Consider the following 20,548-nt stretch of genomic DNA (forward strand, 5'->3'; position numbering starts at 1 on the left):
CTGATAAAAGGGCAGTCAGTCCTTGTCAGGTCTCAGATGATGAAGTGGAAGGATTTTACTCCAGTGAACATGTTTTTATCTGCACTGTTCAGCCATGGTAAGTTGTGTATAACTTAATACTTAGTACCTAAATATACTGAAGAGGTCAGCTTGTTTCTGTTGGAGCTATTTTTGACTATTATAACTCATGATACAACTTATTTAACACTGCTGTTGTTAGCACACAGCTAATGTCAGCTAATTTTAACAAGTCAGGTTTGTAAACACAGTTTTACTCGACTTTGTAATTAAATATCGTCTCCAGCACACACTATAATTGAGTTATATATTAATTCTGCAGCGTACTACATTCATAAAGTATTTAATTGGGGATAATGAGTGCTTTATTAACTTTATTGTGACCTCATTTTAACTAGCTAAATAAAAGTTTAGCTCTGATACTGGTACTTTGAAACTTAATACTTAAACTCCACCGCATCTCAGTGGGAACATGTAAGTCTTATACAAGATATTTAACTCTTATTTGATTGTCGGTCAACGTTACTACCAGATAATAATTAGATAAACATAATACAATTGCATTGCAACCAGGTTAGTCAACAAAAACAATGTCACTCATGTGAATCTGCAGTTATTCAAGGTACTGAACATCTTGTACAAAAAGTGGTAGAAATTGAGATTAATGTCATATACAATGCAATAAGACATCATATTGGAATTATGTTGACAGATATTGCAGTATGATTCACAATTAGTGTGAGAATGGTCTTTTCTGCATCACAAATTAAATTTTATAAGGGAATTTTTTTAAATCTAATAACAAACATGTTTTCTTTAATCTGGAGAAAAAGGTTTGTAGACCAGGTTATCTCTGCAGCACACCAGTACTTATATCATAATGCTTTTTGTCACATATTTTACATTTATCGAAATAATTGCAGTTAATTTAGTCAATTTTGTGCCACCTGATTATATTTTACCTGCTCATTTTAAGCTTTTGCTCCTACAAAAGTTTACAATAATGTCTTTTTAATTAAATCTTTTCACTACACAATTGATTTCCTTAAAAGGAGTAAAAGGAAATAATAAACATACGACTGTTATTTCATACAAAACATACTGCTTCTTCCTTAAATAAAGAAATAATGGTAAAACAATAGAAAACTGCTCAGTAGGTTCATTTACTTTCAAGCAGCGCCGTGTTACACCGTGTTTATTGTGAAAAAAGTGAGATTAACGTCATATACAATGCAATATGTTGTCTAAATAATTACCAAGGATGCTAATAATAGAGAACTGCTTCACATGTTTGCCCACCTCTTTAATTACGGAATAATATTAACACCCACTAACTACATGAATAAATGTATAAATACCCATATAGAGCAAAGTGCTTTGAGTTGATCTGTGGCAGCACTAGTGCGGTTTATTGTCTATAAAGAAATATATTTATTGTAAAAACACTGGGCAGCTCCACTCCAGAACCTTGTTTGGGGTTTACACAGCCTTACCCAGTGAGGGAGCACACCAACTCCCGGCCATGTGTACTAATCTCAGGAAGGGGATGTGTGTATTTTTCCTACCAACAATGCTCCGCTCAGTAAGGCCATTGTTAAATTTGTCTGGGCAACGGAGCACAGGGGGGAAGCCAGACTTTGAAAGATCAGGGGAAGTATGAAGAAAAGAGTGCTCTGAAGTTGAATGCGAAGTTATATCTCACATCCCGTCAGTGTTATTTTTTATGAGTGCAGTTCAGGTTTTTTCTTTTTGGACGGGGCGGGATCTGCAGTTAGCTCCCTGGGTCCAGCAGGCAGGCTGCTGCCGGCTCTGCAATGAGCTTCACTGAGAAGGTCACTGATTTCAATTTGTTTTCAGGAATAGTGTGTTTTCTTGCTGGAGGATGAGTTTGATAATACAGTTGAGATCTTAGAAGAAGAAGAAGAAGAAGCTTCGGGATCTGTTTTTACTGGAAGTAAATATATATTCTTTTCTCATTCCAGTCACGAAAGTCTTGGATTGAGGAAACCTTCTTCAAGAGAGAGTGTGTGAAGTTTATCCCCTCCTCTCGGGATCTACACAGGTAAAAAACCTGATTGCACTGATGAGCTTCCAGAAACTGTACAAGTACAAGTTTTTTTTTACGATTCTCAGAAGAAATACAGGGATGGTTTGTTTAGTTAGTGCATAGTATAATATTAACAGCAGTGGTTGGAAACAACATTTTTCAGAGAGCAAAACTATTTGGCACTGAGCCCTTCCTTCCAGGAATAGAGACCATGTGGATTCTTTGATAATGTGTTATTTCCTGTTTCTTACAGATGCACGCCAGTATGTCAAGTATGCCAAAACCTGATCAGGTATAATTTATGAATTCTGTGTTGATGTGTGTGTTGATACCCTCCTGAAACCCAGTGCATTCCCCTCCTACACCCCCACTCCTCCCCTATTGCAGTCAAAGCGGGCGTTTTTATTATTATGTCAATATTTGTGTCACTTTTTCCCACACCCTTTAGTCCCCCCCCCCCGCTCTCTCATTGTTTCTCTCCTGTCTCTCCTAGTTTAGAAATGAACTAATTATTTCATGTGTCACAGCCTGACTCAAGGAGAGTAATAAATCCAAGGTCTTTTTATACAGAGAGAGATGTGTGTGGATTTTGTAGGGCTGAGAAATGATGAACACAATCACACACACAGAAATGTAGACCCAAGGACAAAGGGAGGTAAAGAGGAAGGGAGGAATACAGGAAAAGGGGACAGTGGTTGTAGCCTGTCTTAAAGGCCCAGTGTTTAACATTTAGTGGAGAAAATAATAATCGTGTTTTTGTTACCTTAGAATGAACACTTTATATCTACAGAGGGATGAACTGCCACGTTTCTCCAGCTAGCCTGACTGCGCCTGATGGTTTGTTGCACAGAACCATCTGAGAAACTGTTTGGAAAAGGGCAGGCGCTTTCAAGAAATACTTAAACTCACTTTATCTACCGTCTACCATATAAGGTAGTCAAACTCTCACTGAAGCCAAGAGCGGGAACATCTTTTCCATCGAGAAGAGCCTTCAGTGCCATTCTTGGCTCCTCTTTAAATTAAGAAATATTCTCAATTATAATCTTTCCATTGTCCAGATGTTGTTGTGGCCGCCTGATCGGGGAGCACTCTTGGCAAGAGTCCCATCCCCCGATATCCCTCCATCCTGCTCCTGGACAGGACGTGGAAGAGGACTGGTCCATCGAGCTCCACACCAAAGCCAGCCCCACCGATGCCTACGGGACCATTGACTTTCAGGACACTGCCACCCGTGTCTGCCGGGCCACGGTCAGTGAGCCGACTAACTGTACAGTATGTGTATGTAGGCCAAAGTAAAAAACGCTTTTCTACAAGGGATTACTCTAAAAATGAAGGTAAATGCTTCTCCAGGAGCTGAACCACACCGACATTAGGCTTTTGATATTGTATAAAGAAGCTTAGGTTTGTTATGCTGTGATACATGTAATAACAAAACTGTACTGTACTGCTTTAGAAAAGCACAGAGAGCCTCTCAGTCTCTTACAGTTCCTTATTTTTCCTGTCCAGTTTGTTCGTGTGGCTGTGGACTCAAAGCCGGAGGTGCTGCTCCAACTGATGCTGAGAGAGTGGCAGATGGAGAGACCGAAGCTACTGCTCACCGTCCAGGGAGGCTCGGAAAACTTCACCCTGCCTCCTAAAATCAAGCAGGCCTTCAGCAAAGGGCTGATGACTGCTGCCCTCAGCACAGGGGCCTGGATACTCACTGATGGCATCAATACAGGTAGGTGTTACAAATGGTAGTCAGTATTTCTTATTACTCTTAGTGTGAAATGGCTAAAGAACATTTCCGTGCGCCATGCTGCTATAATACTGTTCATTTTCTTGTGCTGTGTGAACCCAGGTTATAGTTAGCTTATAGCTAACTAGACTAAAAACTAAAAGCTAAAACTGGGTGTGAGAAAAACATTTCTGTTAGAGATGCCCTCCAGGCGTGTATTAGATGGTCTGCTTGGAACAATAATTTGCGTCTGATTTGTTTTTTCCACAAAGAATGTATAATTTCCACATTAAAATCATTAAAAAGACATCTACTCCTACTACCTCATTAAAGACTGAAGAATCTATGAATATGCAAATTTAGCTAATTTCTAATGTTTTCTTGCTGGACACAAGATGTCTCCTACTTCCCTGTAAAGTCCGTTCTCAGTGTTTATGCACATGTATAAGTTGCATAATGCACATACATCATTCTGCAGAGTGAAGCTCAAACATCCAACTGCAGGAACAAGAAAAAAAGCACAACTTTGAGTGGAGGCGGACTTTAACTAAGATTAAGATAAAAAACTAGAGTCTAAAAAGAGCAAAAACCAACTGAAATGATATTGTGTACTTAAAAATGACCTAAAATGAAATAAAGATATACAGGAAATGTCTCACATTTTAGTCTGAGGCGGCGTGGGTGTATATGTTTATTGGTACTGGGATGTCTTCATAATAAAGTGCAATGTTTGTATTGTAATACCTATTATGGACGCTTTAAATCTCGCCCCTGACATATAACCTAAATATTACGATAAAAAAAACAAAAACTAATATTGAAACTTGTAAAAATTAAACACTTTATACAATAAAAACTAAACTGAAACAAGTAAAACCCACTCTGGAAACTAACTGAAACTAAACTGAATAGAAAACAAAATTTAAAAATGAGACAAAAAACTGAAGATGACAAAAAAAGAAGACAGAAATGACAAAAAAATAATGAAAAATACAAAACTATAATAACTCTAGTGTGAACTCAAGTAGGTCTGTTAATTCGTAAGGACTTCATTCATTCTCAGTGTCCCTCGGGTCTCTAATCTGTGGGGCGTAGCGGCGTGCTGTGTCCCTTTGTTTGCAGTGCAGAAGAATTTATTTAGTTACACAGTAAGATGGTGTTTTATGCCTTTCTTAAGTGACCCGTTGAATTGTATATTTGCTGTGTGTTCAGCTGTTGTTTACATACTCTCTAGGTGTGTCTAAGTATGTGGGCGAGGCAGTGAAAACATTTGGGGGCCACGACCTGAGGAAGAGAAACACAGTCGGCATCACGCCATGGGGAGTCATTGACAACAACACAGACCTTATAGGCAGAGATGTGAGTGCTAAAATCTTTTTATAACACATCCTAATGTTTTGTTTCACTATGACTGACTTCTGGTTCACTCGACGTGGTTCAGGTGTTCAGGCACTACCAGCCACTGGGGAACCCTTTGAGCAAGAGGGCCTGTCTTAATGGTTTCCACTCCCACTTTCTGCTGGTGGATGATGGAACGCTGGGAAAACATGGCTGCCAGCAAGGCCTGAGGAAGAAGCTGGAGAAACACATCCGACTACAGAAGATACACCCTCGTGAGTCATACAGGAACTGAGAAAAGCTGAGGGGCTTGATGTGTGACTGATGTGTAACATCTCTTTCTCCTCCACTCTTTGTAGGATTGAACCAAGGAGTGCCTGTGGTGTGTGTGGTGGTGGAGGGAGGCCCTGCCATTGTGTCCACAGTGCTGGACTATGTTAGCACTGTGCCCCCTGTGCCAGTGTTTGTGTTTGAGGGATCGGGCAGGGCTGCTGACCTGCTCGCGTTCTTACACAAGCAGACTTCTGTTGACAGGTTTGCATCTTTACATTAGTGAATTTCCTTAATTGTGTAAAATGAAACTACGTGTTTAGTTTAGTACCTCTACCAGTCCATACTGTCTTTCAGAGGCCGTAGCGGGCTCTGTTTTAAAGAAAATACTGGTACCTAACGCATCCATTGGCACCAACCATGTCATGCTATACGATAGAAAAACTGGTATGGCCATTTTTTGGAGGGATCTATTGAGCTTTGACCTCAAGATATCTGAATGAAAATGGGTTCTATGTGTACCCATGAGTCTCTCCTTTGCAGACACGCCCACTTTGTCTTTTATTTTTGCCTTGTTTGTTTGAATACTCCTGCATACTGGGGTCCATAAACAGTATTGGAATTACATAAATTGGGAATGTCTGGAAAGCTGAGACACATACTTCATGTCACACCTACATAAATCAGTGCCCCCCCCCCTCCAGTCCAAAAAGTCTGGAAACACCTCTTTATTTTCTGTATTACCTACGTGAGCAGACATGTCACAGATCTAACTTACATCTTCACTGCATAGGCAGTTGGATCCTGACATTAAAGAGGACTTCCTTGTCAGGATTGGAAATGTGTTTGGAGTAGAGAGAGAAGAAGCCTCTCAGCTGTACGATGTCCTCCAGCAGTGTATGGATCACAGACAGTCTGTAAGTTAAACACCATTTGGGAACGTGTGTGTTATGCTTTAACACGTGGATTGCTCACACTGCTTCAACATGTCTTTGAACAACAGATAACCATCTTTGACTCAGAGTCAGAGGACCAGATGGCGCCTGATGCAGCCATTTTGACAACTACTCTCAAGGGTACTTTTTTTTTTGTCTCCTCTTGGCTGTGACAGTAGGAATTTTTCACAGCACGCATTTCGACATGTCATAGCAGGAAAACCACAGGTGTAAATAATAACTTTAACAATTGCTGAAGTTCCGGGCCGACTTACCGGCAAGACTTGAATAGAGCTACAATCTCTAATGTTTGACCTGAGCTTTTCCTGCTATGACAAGTCAAAATGCCAATCGTGACAAACGGTGTGTTATAGTTCTGTTTTATGTTTTTAATTGTGTGTGATGAACAGGCACTAAGGCCAGTCCTGCAGAGCAGCTGAGTATGGCCCTGGCCTGGGACAGAGCTGACATTGCACAGAAAGATGTCCTGGTGTACAGACAGCATTGGCAGGTGAGACTGAAGCCTGAGTGTTGAGGTGCTTTTGCTACCTGTGCACATTATATGCCACTCAGGTTCTCAAGTTTCTGTGCATCTTATGCAACACGCTGAGAACAATGGCGGATTTGTGGGAGCAACGTGTTTCTAGCTGCTTTTTAAATCGCACCCCAGTCCCATCCTGCCGACATCAATTCGGCTCTGTTGCTACCTCCGCTGTCAGCTTAACAGCAGAACAACAATGCCCCGCATTCTGTGTTTATATGATTTATACAGAACGCCAAGACAGAATAACACTGCAAGATTCCAGCCTTGAACAGGATGTATAAAAGGGGCTTGAATGAGTCACTATGCTATTATTGCACACAAGTAATATAATATATAACATAAGATAATGTGTGCTGTATGTAGGTGGGTTCCTTGGAGCAGGCCATGCTGGATGCCCTGGTGATGGATCGAGTCAGTTTTGTCAAACTGCTGATTGACAACGGCATGACGATGAACCGCTTCCTCACTGTGGACCGCCTCGAGGAGCTCTACAACACGGTTATTAAGACACATTTATTATCTGCTTCTAATGTTTGTGACACTCACAATTTCATATTTACTCATGAATTATTAGATTCATTAATTATTATTATTCCTGTCCTTGTGAACACCTGGACTTCCCCTCAATAAAGGCTTATCTTATCTTGACGTAAATAAAAGAAGTACTTTTGTTTGTCTTTGTACTATTTCCCCTTTTGTTCCCCTTGGCTCTCTCTTTGCTAAACAAACAGAAGGATTTCAATTCTTTGTTAAATTCCAAAACTGTGTCTTTGATTGAAATCCCTATAATTCACTGTAAGTGTTTTGCACCAATATTCTCTGTGTTTCCTGGTCAGTCGCATTCAGGGTGTTTCCCCAGTTGTTGTTTCAGGATGCTTTTGAGATCACAAGACTTTTTAATCATCAGTACACTCACACTTGGCTTCCACCACACTGCCTTTGTCTTTTGTGTATTAAAGCCTGTTTATTTATTCATAACTCTGGGATAAAAAGTCCCCCTTAGAAACGAGCTAAGGGTCCCAGAGCTGCTACTTTATATGCAATATGCAACTGTGTTAAAAAGTATTTGATTTTTATTTTTTTTTTGCTCTGATTTGGTTGTTATTTTCTGTTTACTTGTCTACTCTCTCAATAATAAGACAAATCTCTCTCCACAGCCGCAGGGACAGACAGGCCGCTTCCTCCACCACCTCGTTGAAGATGCAAAACAGGTGAGTTACACTATAGACAACACTGTTTACTCAGATTTTATTGGCCTTTACTCAGGTATTGAGTTGAGCTGCATTTATTTACACTATAGGTATATATAGATACTGCTATTTTTTTAAATGTACTGCAGCAGTCTTTTCTACATTTATATAGTATATGACGTATTTACTGTAGCCATGTGTGTATGTGTGTGTGTGTGTAGACTTCTCTTCCCATAGGTCACCGTCTTTCTCTCATTGACATGGGCCTGGTCATAGAGTACCTCATAGGCGAAGCGTACCGCAGTACCTACACACGTAAACTCTTCAGAACTGCCTACAGCCGCCTGCGGGACAAAGTGAGCATCCATAGTTAAAACTCCCACTGTGTTTTCATAAATGTTATTGTAATTATGTAATTATGCCTCATCCTTCTTACAAATAACACGCTCTCTAGGAGGGTAGACGGGACAGCTCCACCTCCTTGTCTAGACATAGACGGGGATTAATGCCAAACTCTAGCAGGGTCAGGAGTCTCCAGGACCTGCAGTTTTTTAGAACTGCTCAGCCCTACAAACATAAGGTTGGTGGGGGATTTATACATCATTTTTGGATCTCTAAGGCAGCCCTAACATCTTTATAATAGCCTTGTACAAACATTTATTTTGTACATTATAAATCTGTTCTATTTCCCTTCTGCCTCCCTTTTTTCACTTCCCTTGTGGATTCTTTTGTCCACACCTCTACCTTTTCCATCTAGGAGCAAGATGAGTCACCTGGGAGCAGTCGAGTTGTCGAGCCAGCAGCGGGGCATCAACCCGGCCTTGGTGATGCCACACTGCTGGCTCCCTTCAACTTCAACGACCTGTTCGTGTGGGCCGTGCTTCACCAGCGTCAGCAGATGGCACTGTTCCTGTGGCAGCACGGCGAGGAGGCGCTGGCACGTGCCACCGTGGCCTGTAAGCTTTACCGCTCCATGGCCTTTGAGGCACGGCAGAGCAGTATGGACGACAACATTGCAGAGCGATTAAAGACATATTCACTGTGAGTGTATATGCATCAACATATGGGGACAATTACATTAATTATGGTTCAGTCTGATCCTGTGTTGTGTCCTTAATCAATTTGGGTGTTTTACTTTTTTTGTGGCACTTCTGGATCTTTGTTTTGTATGTTTGTATCTTTTATATCTTTTTAAATTATTACAGACTTTGTGCAGTTGCTTCTATAAAAACCTGCATATGATTGCATGTGAGTCCCGTCTCTGTGTCACAGTGAGTTTGGTCAGCTGGCGGTGGATATGTTAGACTGTGCATTTCGTCAGAACGAGCAGATGGCCATGAAGCTGTTGACTTCAGAGATGGAGGCATGGAGCCACTTCACCTGTCTGCAGATGGCTGTCTCCTCATGTCATAGACCATTCGTCTCACACTCCTGCACCCAGACCCTCCTCACAGATCTCTGGACCGGTCCGCTCAACATGAGGAAAAACTCATTTTTGAAGGTAAACAACGTCAGATAAACCAAATAAAATTCACGTTATGTTTAAATGCATTGCACCCGTAAAGTCTCTGATTGTAAGTCTTAATATGTGATGTATTTTTATCACTATAAAAATTCATTATGAACTAAATTAACAGAATTCTCAGCGGGTTCAGCACTCCGAGCGTCCCTTTCACACTCTTACGATGAGTGATTTGATTCAAAGTATTTAAAACACACTTGTTATCTCTTTCTCTCAGATTATTTTGAGCCTTCTTCTGCCCCCTGCCATCCTGCTACTGGAGTTCAAAAGCAAAGCTGAAATGTGCCATGTCCCACAGTCCCATGAGGCAATGCTGTTTGGGCTTGACGCTGTGAAGTCAGTTCCAGCCCATGAGGGAACTGATCAGACGGTAAAGTGCCAGTAGAGCACGTATCCAGCACTGGTTTCAAACTAGAACTGGAATCCTGATTAACCATAGCATCATACTTCTCTTGTCTCCCCTTCCAATCTCTTCTCCTGTCCTACTCTACTCTCACAGGGCAGCCAGGATGCAGAGCGAGGCCTGTCGTTCCATGAGAAATGTCTTGGTCCTGTGTCAGACACCGTATCCTCTGTGACCGTGCATTGTCTGTCCTGGATCACAAGACTGTATGAATTCTACACAGCTCCTGTTGTCAAGTTCTGGTTTCACACAGTAGGTCGTGTGCATGTTGTTATGTTTGTGGATAGATGTAAAATAGTTTTGTTTGGACTGAATGTACCTGCTTATTTGATCGCATGTGTGGTACAGTATTCATCGACACTGAGGAATCACTGTTTTGGAAGAAATACACTTTTTTTAAAAAAAGTATTTTTTGGGCTTTTATTCCCTTTATTTGATAGGACAGCTTCAGACAGACAGGAAAGGGGGGCAGAGAGAGGGGATGACACGCAGCAAAGGGCCGCAGGTCGGATTCAAACCCTGGGCCGCTGCAGCAAGGACTGAGCCCCGGTACATGGGTTGCCAGCTCCACCCACTGAGCCAACCGGGCGCCCCGAAATACACTTTTTAATGGAAATAATTTTAAATTAATCAGAAATATAGTCTCGTCTATTGTTGGGAAATCAGATTTTCAACAACCAAGACTCATCATCATCACGTTAGCACAGCTGAGAACTGTCTTGTTTAATAAAACTGGCCTTCTTTGGGCTAATAGAGCATCTGAGGCACAGTCTGCAGGTTTATGGTCTCAAAATGAACAGAAATAAAGAAATTTCTTTAGAAACGTGACAATCAATTGTCTATCGAGATGTTGTGGGAGCACCTTTGACCATGTGGTTAAAATAAAGTACAGGAAGTTTAGGGTGACGTTTCTGAAGATTTCGTTGACAATGACATTGAATTGACAGCTAGAAGATCTGCAGGGTTGTAATTAAAGCACAAATGTATGACTTCATGGAAAATCAGACATTTTCTGAGTGATTCCAAACTTTTGAAAGGCAGTGTATGTTTTTATAATTGCTCCACGTCTCTCTTTAAACCTTTTTCCATCTGTAGATGTCCTACTTGGCCTTTCTGATGTTATTTTCCTACGTGGTCCTGGTGAAGATGGGGGATAAACCCAGTGTTCAGGAGTGGCTGGTTATAGCGTACATCTTGTCCACTGCAGTGGAGAAAACCAGAGAGGTGAGAGTGCCAGAGAGAGAGAGAGACATGTTCTCTTATTTATTTGTATTCTCTCCATTGTAATTATTTAACAACTTATGCTCATTGTTGTATGCATTTTCTGAAGAAAATGTTGCTAAAAAAAGTCTCATACTGAAGATAAAATAAAAGTACATAATACATTACGTAGGAATCTCAGTTGATAGATCAATGCAGCTTAAAAAATATCCCACTTTATACCTCGTAATTAGGTACTAATGTCCGAGCCGAGGAAGCTGAGCCAGAAGCTGAAGATTTGGTTCTCAGAGTACTGGAACATATCAGATTTCATTGCCATCCTCCTCTTCCTGGCTGGACTGGTAATGCGTTGGCATGCTGATCCATTCCAGACGGCAGGACGCATCAGTTACTGCCTGGACATCATCTTCTGGTTCGTCAGGGTGATGGATCTGCTGGCTGTCAATCAGCATGCTGGCCCCTACCTCACCATGATCACTAAGATGGTGGGTAGAGACTGTACATTACTTTTTGGAGAGGAAGAAGGTGGGAAAGCGTTTCTTTAGTCACCCCTCCCTCCTCTCTCTGTGTCTGCTCAGACCAGCAACATGTTCTTCATAGTGGTGATGATGGCTATAGTGCTGCTGAGCTTCGGGGTGTCCAGGAAGGCCATCCTGTCACCAAATGAGGATCCGTCCTGGAGCCTAGCTCGTGATGCAGTCTTCCAACCCTACTGGATGATCTACGGAGAGGTCTATGCAGCGGAAATAGATGGTTTGTGGTTCAGTAGAAAACATTAGATACTTATTAAACAGTGTTGATTTAAAGCAGCAGACTTTACCTTGATGAATTTGATGTTGCCTTGAGTTTTCTTGGTAGAGGTGCTTAACTGCAAGGTCAACTTGCCACTTATCCTCTGCCACATGAATAGAATAGATAGATCAGGTGCTCCAAAACATTGTTAAAGCAAGGTTAGTCATGGAACTGGATTAAAATTTAGCTCATTCAGTCTCACCTCATTTCAAGTGACACTTGCTTGACTGACCTTTGTATTACAATGTGTGTTATTTATTTGAAGGCTAGCGGTGAATGAGGTGATTATGCTCATTGTGTCAGGAGTCTGATAACTTTAACTAATGCAGCAGTTGAAGCAGAGTTCCCAAGCTTTTTCTTGTCAAGGACCCCCATAATAGATGCACCATTGGACAACAGACCCCCAATTTTGAGAGGATTTTGTCATAAGGAATCTCCTCTGAGTAATTTTTTATTTTAGGTTTACAGATGAAAAAAGTCTTCATAGTTAATTAATGATATTGACAAACTGGGATCACTATAAGTAATAATCAATCAAAGCGGCCTATCCTATTTCTTTCCTTGTTCCAACATCTAAAAAATTTGATAAAAGTAAAAATATCCTCTTCCTCTTTTTGCTGGGGATCCCATACAACCGATGTAATGACTCTTGTTGGTCCCTGGACAACAGATTGAAAACCACTGCTAAATCTGAATATATATATATGGTGAATATTGAGAATGATATGTTATTATTATTATTATTATTAATAATAATATTTTTGATAATGGTGTTTGTGTGTTTTAACAGTGTGTGACGATGGTATTCCATGTCCTCCTGCTTCCTTCCTCACGCCCTTCCTCCAGGCTGTCTATATGTTCTTCCAGTACATCATCATGGTCAACATTCTCATTGCATTTTTTAAGTAAGCACGTTTATTAAAAAAGAAAAATCACATTTATTTGTTACAGTGCATGACCCCAAATTAAGATAACTTTTATTGTTGCCTTCTCATTAACAGCAACATCTACTTTGACATGGCATCGACATCTAATAAGCTGTGGAAATACAACCGCTATCGCTACATAATGACTTATCAGGATAGGCCGTGGCTGCCCCCGCCCCTCATCCTCCTCAGTCACATGACCCTAGGTTTGAGAGCCATCTACAGGAGATGTAGTGGAGGTGCTGAGCGGGAGGAGAGATGCTCTGGACTTAGTAAGTACCACGCTGTACGTGTGTGGATGGAAAACTAACTCAGGAGTTATTTGTACAGATCTGACAGTCACTTCACAGCATGAGTCTATTAATAAAATCCCTCCTGTCCTTACCAGAGCTCTTCCTGGGCCATGAGGATTGCAAGAAGCTCCACGAGTTTGAGGAGAAATGTGTAGAGGCCTACTTCCACGAGAAGAGTGAAGGGCTCCACGGCAGTCACATTAACAGGATCAGAGCCACAGCTGAGAGGTTGGATTGATATTCTAATTGATTCTTATAAGCCGGCCGTGTAGGATGTAGAATTATAGTGACGCTTCTCAACTTGTTTTATCTGAGAGGATGACCCTCCAGCTCTTGTGTGTTCCTGCTGCACCACGGCCCGTTCCCTCTCCGGCAAAATCACAATTGCTAACTGGCCTTTTAGATTTCACTTGGGTCCTTGCACAGGATGAAGTCAGTGTTGTAGACATTTCAGAGTTAATGCTTACATAAACAGTGAGCTTGGATGGAGACATTAAGGACTGGGGGCTCTATATGATGTAACTGAAAAGAATGTCTGGATTAAAGATATACTGCATGAACTCTGTTGCCCTGTACAAGTTGATTTTAGTGAAGTGTAGTGAATAGTTTCTATAATAAGTGTGTGTCCGGTGCCAGAACCAAAACATTCCTCGTACTATAACACCCACAATGGCTCCTTTTGTTATATTTTCCCCTCATTAGCTTATGAGGGTAATGGATAATGAGGTATTTAAGTTGATGCAGCTGATTCTCAGTGAACTCATATGTCTGTCCAAAAAGGACCCCTGTTTTCTGACTGATTAGTCATAAATAAGTTAAGTGCATGTGAATTATGGTATCAATATTGATTAGATTTCTTCTAGTGAGTATGTATTCCTGTCCTACAAACACAGGCTTCAGTCCTCTGTGTGTGTTTGCTTGACTCTTCATTTACATGTGACATGCAGTATAATACAAAATGTCAAAAAAAATGTCGCTTTAAAAAGATTGACATCATGACATTGGTATGAGCTTAAAGTTAACTGTGTTGAATATTTGTCTGCCTCTTGGGGGTTTCTCACATCAAAACAATAACAACAGACAAAGTATGATGATGTCATGAAGTAGCGTGGGATCATGGGAGTTTGCCACCACTGCAGTCTCCTCTTCTCCCAAACAAACGAACCCGCTGATTAATATCGGTAAAAACACAGAAGAAAGCAGTTGACGGTGACGCTGTTCAGCCTCAGATAACTTAAGATCCAGACATCCGATAAGTAAAATCACTCATCAGATTAAAATATATAGTTAAAAAAACAAGATCTAAAAAGATTATCATAAAAATATGGCCTAAAACTGGATAAAAAGTCCGTTTATGACAGCTTCTGACATTTTTTTAAACATTTGGGATAACATAAGTAGACAAAACACATTTGAACAGTGTTTTTTATTAATGTTTGTTCCACTAGAGCGGAGGAGATGTGCATGATGGTGGGGGAGGTCTCAGAGAAGGTCAACTTCATTCAGGACAGCCTGTCAGAGTTGGACGGTCAGCTGGGTCAACTCCAGGACCTTTCGGCGCTGGCTGTGGACACCCTCACTCTGCTCTCCGCTTCTGACAGCCTACATCAGGAAGAGACGCGACTGGCTCAGTGTCGACCCATCACAGCGTCCCGGCACATGCTCCCTCACAGCTGGACCCCCCCACACAGAAGTGGAGCAGACTGTGATGTACTTAATATGCGGCGAGTGATGGCCAAGTCGTGCAAAAGTACCCCGCCTTCTTTGCTGAAGGGCTATACTCAGAAGGCGAGTAGATTGGTATCACAGGAGTGCCATGTCGGAGCCAGGGGGAGCAGGGGAGGAAGACCAGGACACACTGAGGAGGAAGACGAAGGAGCAAAAGAGGTACTTATGGTTTTCTTTTAATGTTGTCATTTTATTATAACAGCAGCTGTAGGAAGTGAAAGAAAATGAGGATGTTGCAAAACAAGCCAAAGAGAATTTTCTTACAGGGAATATGATAATTTTAATATCTAACACTAACAGAACTAATAATAAATAGTTTGTTTAACACACTTTTTTCACCCTAGTCTGCTTCTGTTGACCATCCCTGTGAGAACTGGCTGGGAGTTTCTAGATGCCGACAGACGCCCTGTGAGTTCTGTGGACCATCCCGCTGTGGGTCTCCTCTGTCTTCCAGAGGCATGGAGTCACCACATCACAAACTCTGGACATGTGACCCATACCTGTATCCCAGTCAGGAGGAAACTTCCATGGAAGAGGAGGCAGAGGAAGAAGAAGAGGATGAAGAAGAAGAAGAAGCAGAAGAGAAAGAGGGAGACGAGGAAAGGTCACAGGAACAGCTGTCTAATATTAACATATCCAGATCTTCTAGCAATGCTGTCCTTCTCTCTGACCCTCGAGACGTCTCTGAGGGTTTAGTAAATCCTGCCTTTTCTCAGGATGACAGCCTACCAAGTCCTCGGTCCAGACCTTCCAGCCAATGGGTAAAACCTGTGAAGTCCCCCAGGTGGGCGTGTCTGTCCAGAGACCGTCCCTACGGCCACTGCAGGTCTCTGTCATCCAGCGTGGAGAACATGACTTTCTCTGGGGCACCCCTCAGTCCAATGAGGGGATCATTTTCTTCTCTTAATGAGGCAATGAACAAAGAGAGTTTGGCTGGTGGGAGGAGTTTTAGGGAGGACACATCGCTGCGATGCAGAGGTAGAAATTAAATTATTTACTAGTGGATGCTTTAAAACAAAAGAATATGCATTAGCTCATAACAATCTTGGTGTACTTTATGTTTTCTTTTTTACACTGTATTTACTTTTGTGTTATTGTGCACACTTTCTAACAGATCATGTGTGTTTCTGTTTCTGCAGAGTGGTCAAAGTCCTCTGACTTCGCTCAGGCAGACAGCAGAGGCAAGAACCAGAACAGGAAGACTGTGAAGATACAGGAGAGCAGTCCAGATACTGTAATGTGACACACATACATTTACTTTTTTCATGGCAAATTTCTCCATAATGGCTCAGTAATGCACTGATAAACGCATGGATCATAAAACTGAAACCCTGCTGATTGTTTCTCTTTACTTGGAAAACTGGTAACCATGCAGTCCCACATGTCTGATGCCTGCTGGAGAAGGTGCCGGAGACTGAGAGGAGAACCTACATGTTGGTCAGCTTCAGCCAGCCTCAGTCAGCTCAGTAAGTCCTTTTTTTAAAATGTGCAATGTATTAGGGCTGAGAGATCACGATTATTTAACATGATTTGCTGATTGACATTGGTAACATCATGTTTATCAAACTCAGACTCATGTTAACCAAAGTGTTTCCAAATAATAAATTGGTTTTACTTTTCTTGTTGACTAAAAGCTCTCGTTCCTTTTGCCTTGAGCTGAACTAAACATGCCATGGCCTGGTTGAGAGTGAGTTTGGGCCTTTAGGGACGGGCAAAAGCATTCCACTGTAAAGGAAACGGGTGTGCTGGACTTATAACACCAGACAAAATGAGAGCATCATTGTGAAATGCAACAACGACACAATAATCATTTTATCTTGATCTTCTTGAAATTCGAAATAAAAGTGTACAGTGTAAGTTGTGTTGTTCAGATTTAAGAAATATCAATATTGTTTCAGATTTTGAACCAATGGATTTGTTGCAGAAGCAAGTGTTTTCCCATCAGGTAAATAAATATGCACCAACTGTATACTGTAGTAATTTTGGAAGCAATAGAAATATTGAGTAAATATTGACGAGATATATTGATTGTATAACATGTGCATTGAAATTGGCCTTCAGGATGTGTGGAGCCCCCCTCATTCAGCATGGAACAGCTGGGCCAGATCCATGAGCCGTAGGTCTTCGTAAGTCAGCCTTTCTTTTGGCAGTAATATCCACAAATTTCAAAACACTTGATTTTAATAATTATATAAAATATTTTGATGTCTCTGTTGCAGTTTACAAAGTGGGATTGCCCCTGAAGGTATTTCTGAACATACAGTTCTGATACATTTGCTATAAAATATGTTTATATACTTAATTTATTCATTATTGTGAGAGTCACTGTTCCTGTATTTTAATTTCCCCTGTGTTTTGCCTGCTGCAGTGAAGAGCTCCTCATTCCCGTCCACTGACAACTTGTATCCGCACTATTCAGGTATTAAAATTAAGTTGAGTCAATTGTCGCTATCAACATTTTTGGTGCACTTGATCCCAAAAGCTTTTTCCACCTCAAATAATTTATTGTGCATCTGTTTCCCTGAGATTCCATGTGTCATTATACTTGTACTTTAGCTCCTGAATAGTTCTGACTGTGTTGTGTTTGTGTGCTAACAGCTATGGAGAGAAACAACCTGATGAGACTGGCTCACACCATTCCCTTCACACCTGTCTCCATTCTGGGTAACTTTTTTGTTTGGTGTCACAGTCAACTTATTTCTTTCCATGCACTTAATTTACTGTTTTCCTCTTTCTCTGCAGGAGGTGAAGAGGTGAGCATCTACTCCCTGGAGGAAGTTCCGTCTGAAGCTGACTCCGAATCCAGCACAGTCTCCTCCTGGTCGTCACGAGGACTCTCTGCCATGCTGCAGCCTCTCTCCAGTGAAGAGGGCTCTCTGGATGGGGGTCTCCGGCAGGGCCTCAGGGTGCTGTGTACCTGGGCAGAGCAGGACGTGCTCAGACCTGGTCTGGTATACGTGGTCAAAGCCTTCAGGCCGGAGGTGGTTCGTGCCTGGCAGAGGTATTTCCATGGTAGCACGGCACTGCAGCTTTGTTTAAGGGTAAGTATATCTGCCTTGAAATGTCTTAAAATGTACTATAAATGTATTTGATTATTGAAATTAATTTCAGTCTTGCTTTTAAATGTGTTTTTGGGAAAAAATTTTATTGATCATCCCGAACAACTTCGAAACAAAACCAATACCTGTTTTCTTACATAACCTTCCTACTTTTTTAGCACTTTAAAAGTAAAATAGGAAAGTGCATTCATAATAATTTTATACGGTCTTAGAATGTCTTAAATGTAACCTATGGAAACCTGCAGACACCCTGTAAAAAGCAAAGTGCACATAGACAGGGAAGCACTGAATAGTTGAAGACATTTCTGGGGATGTATACACATACAATTTTAGCTTAAGTTTGTGGTAAACCTCTGCTTGAAGGAGATCCAACAGCAGAGGGCAGCCCAGCGGATGATGGAAGTGTTCAACCAGATCAAACCTGAGGATATGCACTACTCACCAAGGTATGTGTGTGTGTGTGTGCTTTCTCTCATACATGCATCTGGTGTGTGTGTGCATTCACCAATTGTCTTTTCTCTCCACCAGGTTTCTAGATGTCTCACTGGTCCTCTGGCATTCAAACGGCCAGTACCTGACCATTGAGAGGAACATGTGTGGCGACTTCAGGAAGTATAACAACAACACAGGAGAAGAGATCCCCCCCTGCTGTTCACTGGAGGAAATGCTGCTGGCGTTCTCCCACTGGACGTATGAGTACTCACGCAGGGAGCTTCTGGTGCTCGATATACAAGGTAGATTCCTTTACTGTCTGGGTGTTTGTATCTACCTACCTGTCTTTCTTTCTTTGTTTATGTGTTCTTTTCTTGACAGGAGTTGGAGAGGCTCTGACCGATCCAACGGTCATTATGGCAGACGATCAAAGGTACAGTAAGCAGAGATACTTTATTATTGACATCTGGTTTCAGAAAACTTTCCCTTCTGAATTAAGAGCTTTAAATACTATAAAAATATACATTGGTAGAACAGATAAAACCTCTGCCTGACCCTGTTTCAGTGGTAGCAGGGGTGAGATGCTCTTTGGTCCTGATAACCTCGGAGATGTCGCCATCAAAGGTTTTCTGCAGAAACACTCTTGTGGCGCCTGCTGCCGCAGACTGGGCCTAACAGGTTAGAGATGTTCAGCATAGCTGTGTGTGTGTGTTGTGTGTGTGAGTGTGTGTGTGTGTGTGTGTGTGTGTGTGTGTGTGAGAGAGAGAGAGAGAGAGAGAGAGAGAGAGAGAGAGAGAGAGAGAATGTGTGCGTGTTAACATTGTTAAAATACTTGAAGGATACAGCTTATTGTCTAAACCAGTATGCGATTTGCATCCCTTGGTGTATACAAAAGATTTTTTTTTTGTCATGCATGTGTGTATATGCATGTATGTCACCTCAGTGTCGTCACTCAGGAGGCCAACGTTGGCTCTGAGATAAATCCCCAACAACTTCAAATGAAGACAACACACACCAACAGCCAGCTAATTAAGCCACGAGTGTTCGTTTATTTCTATAACAACAGTAGTGTTTGAGGCATGGGGGTGGGCCCTGCTTTGTGCGTTGTGCTCCACGGCCTTTGATTACATATTAATCATGTCTTTGTGCTGGCGATGTGCTGCTGAGACATTAGCTTTGATTAGCTATTAATTAACGTCTCTGGGTAGGCACGATACCGGCATCTAGAGGATAACTGCTCGGAAAGAAACTGTGCTCAAAAACAAACAAGCCCGGCAAACAAACACACAAACACAAACATTCAGACACAGTTGTTTTGATATTTCAAAGGTGCGTTGTGTTTCCTCTTCCTCTTCTTGTGTCCTCTCCAAGATTTCTCCAACAAATCAAACCAAATTATTCATGCCGGATGCGTGGACTTCCTCCCAGGCCTGTCAGTATTCTCTTTCTTGTGGTAATGACTGTGTTATTGGAGCGACATGTCGCTGACTGATGTTTCTGTTGTTCAGATTTAAGGAAGCGTCCGGACAGCAGCGAGGCGTAGTCGACGTCGGGGAAAGATGAACAAGAGAACGTTGAAACCGGGATGTAACCTTTGACCTGGGAAGTAGGGAAAAAAAAGAAACTTGCACTTTTCGCCAACACATGTACCGAGACATGTCTGCCTGAAAACACACACTCACACATATGTTCTCAGTAAATACTGTCTTGGTGTCCTGCGTCATCTCGGATTCCTTCGCAGTGGAAACAGGGAGATAGAAAAGTGATTTGTTATCATGAGCAGTCTGTAACACTAGAGATTTAATTACTGTAATTTGTTCAAAGGATGCTAATATATTTTTTCATTATATTAAGTAAATATTTTCAGGAGGAAGGGAGTGTTGCAAATTATTCTTCTAAAAAAGAGTTTATGTTATTAAGCTGTATTTGATAAATCATAATAGGACTTTTTGTACTATAAATATTTTGATATTTAGACAATGAAAATTACTGTTATAACTAACATTGTTACATCATGGATTAATTTACTATGGGTAAAATTGTTCCATGTTTGGTTAAAATAAAAAAAAGTTAAAATCTAACAATGTGTATGTGTGAAAACAGAAAATCGAGG

At 41.4% G+C, this 20,548-nt stretch overlaps 1 protein-coding gene across 3 annotated transcripts; it reads left to right on the plus strand.

Moving 5' to 3' along the window:
* The first annotated feature begins 24 nt into the window (after positions 1-24).
* trpm6 (transient receptor potential cation channel, subfamily M, member 6) lies at positions 25-20,519 on the plus strand. Of its 3 annotated transcripts, none has more exons than XM_051422734.1 (41): positions 25-97; positions 2,001-2,080; positions 2,319-2,357; positions 3,124-3,313; positions 3,572-3,785; positions 5,017-5,141; positions 5,224-5,395; positions 5,480-5,654; positions 6,184-6,307; positions 6,394-6,466; positions 6,736-6,836; positions 7,233-7,367; positions 8,027-8,080; positions 8,281-8,415; positions 8,514-8,639; positions 8,817-9,100; positions 9,332-9,560; positions 9,799-9,951; positions 10,081-10,236; positions 11,080-11,208; positions 11,439-11,690; positions 11,784-11,958; positions 12,788-12,902; positions 12,999-13,195; positions 13,312-13,444; positions 14,665-15,103; positions 15,289-15,922; positions 16,084-16,178; positions 16,320-16,410; positions 16,843-16,889; positions 17,006-17,070; positions 17,164-17,189; positions 17,313-17,363; positions 17,543-17,608; positions 17,687-17,985; positions 18,367-18,449; positions 18,532-18,737; positions 18,817-18,868; positions 19,001-19,113; positions 19,807-19,867; positions 19,944-20,519. In XM_051422734.1, exons 1-41 carry the CDS (start codon positions 95-97, stop codon positions 19,996-19,998), a joined length of 5,952 nt encoding a protein of 1,983 aa, XP_051278694.1. In that variant the 5' UTR covers positions 25-94; the 3' UTR covers positions 19,999-20,519. The 3 variants fall into 3 exon arrangements, with proteins under 3 accessions (XP_051278694.1, XP_051278693.1, XP_051278695.1); XM_051422733.1 differs by lacking the exon at positions 25-97 and adding an exon at positions 1,609-1,850; XM_051422735.1 differs by lacking the exons at positions 25-97; positions 19,807-19,867 and adding an exon at positions 1,609-1,850.
* The last annotated feature ends 29 nt before the right edge of the window (positions 20,520-20,548 follow it).

The sequence above is a fragment of the Dicentrarchus labrax genome, unplaced genomic scaffold (assembly GCF_905237075.1).
Source record: "Dicentrarchus labrax unplaced genomic scaffold, dlabrax2021, whole genome shotgun sequence".
Classification (NCBI taxonomy): Eukaryota; Metazoa; Chordata; class Actinopteri; family Moronidae; genus Dicentrarchus; species Dicentrarchus labrax.

Coding starts and splice junctions, on each gene's coding strand:
- trpm6 (XM_051422733.1), top strand. Junction 18,738..18,816: donor TCTGGTGCTCGATATACAAG/GTAGATTCCTTT, acceptor TTTTCTTGACAG/GAGTTGGAGAGGCTCTGACC. Junction 19,114..19,806: donor CCGCAGACTGGGCCTAACAG/GTTAGAGATGTT, acceptor GTCCTCTCCAAG/ATTTCTCCAACAAATCAAAC.